At 34.9% G+C, this 8,796-nt stretch overlaps 1 protein-coding gene across 1 annotated transcript; it reads left to right on the forward strand.

Moving 5' to 3' along the window:
• Window positions 1–683: 683 nt before the first annotated feature.
• LOC143575019 (beta-adaptin-like protein A) lies at window positions 684–8,494 on the forward strand. Its single transcript, XM_077059490.1, has 11 exons — window positions 684–790; window positions 1,019–1,535; window positions 1,651–1,775; window positions 1,839–2,037; window positions 2,143–2,371; window positions 2,452–2,618; window positions 2,708–2,917; window positions 4,180–4,290; window positions 4,380–4,556; window positions 7,044–7,412; window positions 8,083–8,494. The coding sequence occupies exons 1-11, from the start codon at window positions 738–740 to the stop codon at window positions 8,371–8,373; spliced, it is 2,448 nt and encodes an 815-aa protein (XP_076915605.1). The 5' UTR covers window positions 684–737; the 3' UTR covers window positions 8,374–8,494.
• The last annotated feature ends 302 nt before the right edge of the window (window positions 8,495–8,796 follow it).

Raw genomic sequence — 8,796 nt, forward strand, 5'->3', positions numbered from 1 at the left:
TTTTAGTTTGACATTTATTAAAAATAATTTGAATTTGTAGCAGCAAGCAGGTCCAAGAGATTTGCAATGGACTTTGTGAAAATTGATCCTTCATTTCAAATATCATATTGTATGGATAAAGGATGTAAAAATTGTGGGTTATCAATTTACATGTAATTGGTACCATATTATGATTTTGTATTATTATTAGACTAAATATGTGTTGGTATATTGTTAGTTAAAATAATAGCTGAAATATTATGAATTTTGAAATATGACCCGGGTTTAAAAAATTAAGTATCTTATTCTTTATTTTACAACTTGTTATATTAATATTTTTATATTTTCAACAACGTGTAACACGGAATTCATTAATTCACCAAACCGAAATTCCACAATCAAATTACACAAATCAAAGAGATTAGCCATTACTGGCAATTGGCCTTCTGGCTAAATAACAAGAGTGTGATAGTTAAGATTTTGGATCTTTGAAGCCTCAGGTTCAAAACCTGACTTAAGGGGTTTTCCCATAGTGGTGGGTTTCCTATTTGATGGTGTTTTTGGGTGAGTCTGACTTGAAGCGTTAAAATCAGTATGGACGATTAATATCCCGTTTGAGGAGCGTAAAACGGTATTAAAAAGAAAAGGAAAAAAAAGAGATTAGGCACTACCCAAGTTTCCAGCAAAACTCGAAACCTCCCACCCCATTAACAAAACACAACACAACACAGATCAAAGAAGTCAAGTCAGATCCATGAATGGCTCCTCCGGCTCAATCTCACCGATCTCCATCACCTTCTCAACCTTCCGGGTACCAATAATACTCTCTTAATCTCCTAATTAATTTTCATATTATCATCTTATTATTATATCCTCAATTCAAACAAAACCCTATTCACTTTTAAACCCAAATTACTAATCTTTATTATTCATACCCTTTTAATTTCCTAATTAATTATACACCATGTTACTGTATTCTCAGTTCAAACAAAGCCCTAATCACTTTTATTCATATTTGATTTGAAAAACTAACATGCAGTAAAGGTGAGGTTTCCGATCTCAAGATGCAGCTCCGTCAGCTAGCCGGAAGCCGAGCACCCGGAACCGACGACTCCAAACGGGATCTTTTCAAGAAGGTCATCTCCTACATGACCATCGGGATAGACGTCTCCTCGGTCTTCAGCGAGATGGTCATGTGCTCCGCTACTTCGGATATCATCTTAAAGAAAATGTGTTACTTGTATGTCGGTAATTATGCCAAGTATAACCCGGATCTTGCGCTGCTGACGATTAACTTTCTGCAAAGGGATTGTAAGGACGAGGATCCGATGATTAGGGGCTTGGCGTTGAGGAGCTTGGGCTCCCTTCGGGTCCCAAATTTAGTGGAGTATTTGGTGGGGCCGTTGGGTTCGGGGTTGAAAGATGGGAATAGTTATGTTAGAATGGTTGCAGCTGTTGGGGTGCTCAAGTTGTATCATATATCGGTTTCGACGTGTATTGATGCGGATTTTCCCGCGCTTCTTAAGCATCTGATGCTTAATGATCCCGATGCTCAGGTGTGGTGCTTTTGTAACCGTAGATAATGTTGATTAGGTGTTAGCTAGCTAATTTTGTTTATCAAATTTGGAAATTTGAGAATCATTGCGAAATATGTCGTAAAAACCGTTATAGGTGGTTGCAAATTGTTTATCTGCTCTCCTAGAGATATGGGGTCTGGAAGCAAGTTCATCAGAGGAAGCCGCAAGGGAGAGAGAGACCTTAATTAGCAAACCAATCATATATTACCTGTTGAATAGGTATGAAGTTTCTTTGAACAAGTAATGTTGTTAAGCACATAATAAGGTTTTTTTTTTTCCTAGGATCAAGGAATTCAGTGAATGGGCACAGTGTACTGTTCTTGAATTGGTTTCTAAGTATGCACCACCTGATAGCAATGAGATATTTGACATCATGAATCTTCTAGAAGACAGACTTCAGCATGCAAACGGTGCAGTTGTTTTAGCAACCATAAAGTTATTTCTACAATTGACGTTGTCTATGACAGATGTCCATCAACAGGTTCTTAAATATATATATTTATACTTCCGGTTCGTTATCCTTTCAACGTAATAACAACATAACATATAGTTAATAATTTTCCTTTTCTGAATGAATGGTTTTTAGGTGTATGAGCGTATCAAAGCCCCTCTACTTACTCTTGTCAGCTCTGGTAGCCCTGAGCAATCATATGCAGTTCTTAGCCACTTGCATCTTCTCGTTATGCGAGCACCGATGTGGTTTGCATCAGATTATAAACACTTGTATTGTCAATACAATGAACCATTCTATGTTAAGAAAATGAAGCTTGAAATGTTGACCGCAGTGGCAAATGAGAGCAATACTTATGAAATAGGCAAGTATTCTGTTAGTAGTTCTGTCTTCAATTTTCATTTATGAATTCTTGATGACATTTTACATTTATTATTTTTTTAGTGACTGAATTGTGTGAATATGCTGCAAATGTTGATATTCCCATTGCAAGAGAATCTATCAGAGCCGTTGGGAAAATTGCTCTTGAACAATATGATGTAAACGCCATTGTTGATCGGCTGCTTCAGTTTTTGGAGATGGAGAAAGACTATGTTACTGCGGAAACTCTGGTAATCAAAGATTAACCTTCTAGTGCTGTGTTATGCATTGAAAAAGAAAAGTAATGTGAAATGTTAATCATGTTGCGTGATCTATCTAGGTTCTTGTAAAAGATCTTTTGCGAAAGTACCCGCAATGGAGTCATGATTGCATTGCTGTTATTGGCAACATTAGCAGTAATAATGTACAAGAGCCAAAAGCAAAAGCAGCTCTTATTTGGATGTTAGGTGAGTATGCTCAAGATATGCAGGATGCTCCTTATGCTTTGGAAGGTTTGATTGATGACTGGGATGATGAAACTTCTCCTGAGGTAACATATGATTTATATTCTTAGTTTTTTTTCTTCTCTGTCACACCAGCTGTATGTATAAAAATTAATTTTATTGAATGAAATAACAGGCGTATACGCATGTATTGTCATTTCTGAAGTGGTGCTCATGAACGAAAGACAAAATAAAACCCTAGTTAAATTCATCTTTTTTGTTTTCAGCTATTGACATTATGTTATATGTAGGCTTGTAAACAAACCGAACGAACATGAACGGTGCATGTTCATGTTCGTTGGTTTAACTTTAACCGAACAAACGATCGAACATGAACAGTTAGACGAACAGGGCTGCCTTGTTCGTGTCCGTTCACTAAGAAAATGAACGTGTTAATGCTCGTTTGTTAATAGTATAAATGAATGGTTCACGAATGTAAACGGATATAAACAAACCGATATTACTGAACACAAATGAATTAATGTAAACAAAGTAACATAATTGAGCAAACACCAGCTAAAAGTAAACGTGAATATCAATCTGTTGGGCCTGAAAAATTAATAAAACTAGACTATATTGTAATGGGTGATATTTTAATTTAATAAAACCAGACTAAATCTAATGGGCCTAACAATTTAAATGAATACATAAACGAACACACTTAAACATTCGTACACTAACGAACATAAATAAACGTAAATGATCGTACATAAAGGAACGTTCACGACTTCACGAACATAAATAAACGATCGACAAGTGTTCGTGTTGTTTGTTTAACTGAATGAACAAAAAGTTTGTTCATGTTTGTTCGTTTATTAAGTAAACGAACAAACTCAAACAAACGTAAACTAACAAACATAAAAGAACGTAAATGAACGAACATAAACGAATGTTAACGAACATAAATTAACGAATGAGACGTGCTCATGTTCATTTGTTTAACTTAATGAACATAAAGTTTTGTTCACTGGAACATTCGTTAATTTTCAAACCCTACCCGTTTAAAATTTTGGTTTTGTTTTTATTTATATATATATATTTCTGTAATATTATTAATTAATCTCAGTTTTGAGCAATATGTACGTCACACTCAGGCGTTTCTGCTTAAACCGGGGTGTTACATTCGCGTTTGTTCATTTATTAAATAAACCGACATAAATGAACTTCCTGCTAAACGGTTTACTAATGGTTCATCGAACGTTCTATTCGTTTACAAGCTTAGTTATCTGTTTTAAACAAGTCAAGTATTCTGAGCTGGATAAATAACAATTTATTATTACATAAATAGTCATTTTAATTTTTTTTGCAGGTACGTTTGCATCTGCTTACAGCAGTAATGAAATGTTTTTTCAGAAGACCACCCGAGACTCAAAAAGCATTAGGTTCGGCATTGGCTGCTGGTCTCAGTGATATGCATCAGGTTGACATACTCTGATATCATATAGGATTGTATAAAACATGGAATCATTGTATTTAGTGTTAACTATTTTACTTCTAAATTTGCTGCAGGATGTGCATGATAGAGCCTTATTTTACTACCGGCTTTTGCAGCATAATGTATCGGTGGCAAATAGTGTAGTAAATCCAACTAAGCAAGCTGTTTCAGTCTTTGCTGATACTCAGAGCAGTGAGATCAAGGATCGTATATTTGATGAGTTTAACAGTCTATCTGTCCTATACCAGAAGGTACCATTTTCTTCCTAATCTTTTGATTCGTATATTGCCTGTTGGTTTCATGATAGCTACAGATTGCCTTAATTCTGCTGGTTTTTACTAGAAATTTGGATTGTTAATGGTATTTTGCAATAATGAAACTGTCTTATTGAACATGAAGATGCACAATAATCAAATTAATTGGATTAGCATATTTTAGCACAAGTGCCCTTTGGCCCAATGTATACAAGTTGATCTCTACAACCCGTAGCTTTTAGGCATGTTCAAACGCTTTCTTTACATGCAGAGTATAGTTTCCAGAAAGCATAAAGTGTTGTTGGCACAAGGAATAAAAAACAGAAACAAAACAAAATGTACCAAAACTAATAGTACTAAACTGCTAATAACACAAAATGGCGAGAAAACTATAGAAGTAAAAGATAAAAGAGCCGATAAACATGAATAAGGTAAGCACACACAGACCCCTTGAAAGTATCTATACTCTCCCCAACTTGATATACTCGTAAAGTCAAATGAAACAATGATATTAGCCAAAATACTAATATTGGTTCTTAATCTAGTATCAATATTGTTATAACTCACATTTTCGCTACTATAGTTTCCTTGACTGTCAAATCCTTTTTATGGATATTGATTGATTACTTAAATGTTTATATGACCCAAAGTGAAACTAAATTTAATATCCAAGTGCAGTGCATAATGGACAGATAAGTAAAGCAACCTATCTAGTAACTCTTTGTTTAGTAGATTAAAATTAATAATAATAAATTAATGCTGATAACAGTATAAGTCCAAAGATGAATCAGTTTCTCTTGAGCAAAAACAATGAACACATATGATTGATGGAGAGGACAATTTTATTTTTATTTTATTTGTATTTTTATTATTTTCTTTTTGTAAATGAAACCAAACACAATTGTTACAGAATTTTGTAGCAAAATAAGTTCCATATCTAAGTTTGTTGGGGACGATTCTTAAAAGACTTGGCGAGTGCTATTACACACTAACCAGTTACATATCTTGTTGAACTATATCAATGACACTACAAACTAATACGAATGCAAACTAAACTAGACAAGATATCAATGAAATTATGTCTTTGCAATAAAGAAAAGAAAAGGAACAAACTTTTACCTATGTGAGCCTGCTAGGTGTGAAATACGTTTGGAAGAGGAAAATCACAAATTAATATCTGGATTCGGTTTGAATGAGGAATTTGATGAGAGAAATTACAAGAATACGTAAGCTGGAGATTAAATAAGTCGTGGACAGATAATGGGATGAAATTTTCATTAAATAGATTTAACAAAGAGCATGGGATTGGATCAAGAACCGCTCTTAGGTGGATTTGAGGAGATTTTTATAAACCTTTTTCTTTAAACCAAATATAATCAATGGTTATAACGTTAAAAGTGACGGACGGTTAATCAGGCATCATGTAGTCACTTTACAGAAAAGTGACGGACGGTTAATCAATGGTTATAACCGCTCTTAGGTGGATTTGAGGAGATTTTTATCTCGTGAAAATAACGTTAAAAGTGACGGACGGTTAATCAGGCATCATGTAGTGGCGTTGATAGCCGAAAGACAAGGGTACATGCACCGATCAGCCGGTCCCGATGATTGAGTGCTATGTGCCTTATGTCCAAGGCTTGATGCAAAACTACTATCGAGCCGGGGGTCTCACCGGAAGCAGCCTCTCTATCCTTATGGGGTAGAGGTAAGGCTGTCTACATCTTACCCTCCTCAGACCCTACCATAGCTTTGCTATTGGTGGGATATACTGAGTACGATGATGATGATGATGAATAATCAATGGTTATCAAAGTCATACCCTTCTGTTCTTCATACCTTTAAACCAAACACACCCTTCAATTCAAATATTCAAACGAAACACACCCTATAATTATAGAATGTTTTAATACATCTAAATATAAATCACGAAAGCATATGCGTTTTTGAGAACTTAACCAAACATCATATTTTAATCAGTAAGTTAAGATCCCAATACGATCTCACAATAAGTCACATGGAACAGATTGTGTCCAAGATCAAAATATATATCAAACAAAACTATGTGCTAAAGAGGTGAGTAATTGAAGATGATAGTAATCACCATTGGTTGTCAGCACATAGTAGTACAGGTGTACTACTTTGAGGCGTGTGCCGCTCCTCTACCCTGCACTACAAAATATTTGTTAAAATGGCCATTTTCTTTTGTTTTATGACTCCCAATACCTATTTTATAATCCCCTAAACTCGTATTCGAAATGCTTTATGTAATATTTTGTGTCACTAACATGTTATTAGGCTATAAACATCAGTTCTACCAAATCATAAGTTCTAAATGCATTATAGAATAATCCATAAGCAGTAACATAATAAACCCCAAACCTATCTTTTTATGTATTATGTATTCATATGCATGTGATATAAATAAATCTTTACCAAAGCAGGAGTTAAGTGTTTGTTTGTTAATATAGTTTGGTGTGGTGGCAGCCTTGTTACATGTTCACAGACAAGGAGCACCAAGGACCGTTTGCCTTTTCAGAAGAGCTTGGAAACATGTCTATTGGTGTTGATGACCAAAGGGTGGAAGCCAATGATGAGGACCACCTTTTGAGTACCACAAGGAATGAGGATTCCTTACCCCAACAAACTCAAGGATCGCTTCTTGTATCTTTTGATCAAACTGAACCAGCACATGCTCAACAAACTAACTCGGTCATTGATGATATCTTTGGTTTGGGATTGTCTTCCTCCCCTGCCCCTGCGCCCGCTCCTCTGTTGAAGCTAAATGCTAAAGCGGTTCTTGATCCAACCACTTTTCAGCAGAAATGGCGCCAACTTCCGGTTTCCACATCACAGGTTCTTTTTTTATCGATCTCTCTGTTATGTGGAATTGGGCCGTATCTTATTGCTTTTTTAAGGACCTTTTAAGGACTAAAACTTTCTAAATTGTTTTTTTTAAATGATTCTTAATTGGTATTTATATGTTATTATATCAACTAGGGGTGTATGATCGGATACGATTGTTTTGAAATAGTTTGTTTTTTAATGCCTTTAGAATAAAAAGCATTTGCCATTTATATATCATTCTATTGTTTTGAAAACTGTTCAGTTGTTTTAGTGTAGGTTATGTGTACCATGTTTAGGTATATTTCATACGCATAGCCTATACATAACAATATGAGTAAGTACACGCTTAAAAGTTAAAACAAAAGTGAACAGATTAGTTTAATGGTTTTGTATGTAAAAAGTAAAAAAGTTAAATTATTAACCAATTATAGAAAGATTAAGCAATTTTGGTTGTTATTGCAGTAATTTAGTCTTTTGTAATGAACCTCTCCCTATATGTACATGTGTGTATGTATATTCATACACGTGTTTATATATAGAGGGAGATGTGTCACACAGATGTATATGATGTTTATGGTATGCCTTGATTTAAATGATCCATGATCGCCAATCGCTACATGTGTGTATGCATACTAAAATCGAAGCCGGGTTGATTATTTTTATACGTTTTTGGTTGCAGGAAGTGTCTATAAGTCCACAAGGTGTGGCAGCGATGACGAGTGCTCAAGCACTTGTACGCCACATGCAACTTGATAGCATTCATTGTATCGCTTCAGGTGGACAAGCCCCAAATTTTAAGCTCTTCTTTTTTGCACAAAAGGAAAATGAGCCCTCAAACTTCCTAGTAGAGTGTATAATCAATTTATCCACAAGTAAAGCACAAATAAAGATAAAAGTTGATGATGAGACTGCATCCCAAGCCTTCTCTGCCTTGTTCCAGTCGGCCCTGTCAACATTTGGTATGACCTGAGCTGTTTGCTTGTTTTTGAATTCTAAAAGATTTTGTGTAATTTGAGTCTGGGAATGTGTATTTCATTATGTGTTTTGGAGGTAATCAAATAACGCGTGTGTATGTTGTTAGCGGGACAAAAATGGGTAATCTTTTCAGCACCAAGTTGAGTTGTGTCAAATCGTAAAAACCTTTATATTCATTTCTCGTACACGACATCCACCAAATGGCAAAGTGAAGTGTACAAACTGACCTTTGTGTGTAATTTTATATCTATAATTAAGGCAGGTGCAATAGCACCCATAAATAATGACCCTAATCCACATATTTATGACTTGTTGTTTCTAATGAATTAAATTCAGATTAGCATACATACTGAATTCAACTCGATCCATGAGTGTTTGGTTTAAAATTCAGATTAGCATAAATACTGGTTTTATCAAT

The sequence above is a fragment of the Bidens hawaiensis genome, unplaced genomic scaffold, assembly GCF_021521415.1.
Source record: "Bidens hawaiensis isolate Kalapana, Puna unplaced genomic scaffold, B.hawaiensis_p1.1 tig00027253_1, whole genome shotgun sequence".
Lineage (NCBI taxonomy): Eukaryota > Viridiplantae > Streptophyta > Magnoliopsida > Asterales > Asteraceae > Bidens > Bidens hawaiensis.

Excerpts from the sequence above, each read along its gene's own strand:
- LOC143575019 (XM_077059490.1), top strand. The coding sequence starts at position 738 with ATGGCTCCTCCGGCTCAATCTCACCGATCTCCATCACCTTCTCAACCT. Across the intron at positions 1,776-1,838 it reads ATATATTACCTGTTGAATAG|GATCAAGGAATTCAGTGAAT; the intron begins GTATGAAGTTTC and ends TTTTTTTCCTAG. Across the intron at positions 2,619-2,707 it reads ATGTTACTGCGGAAACTCTG|GTTCTTGTAAAAGATCTTTT; the intron begins GTAATCAAAGAT and ends TGATCTATCTAG.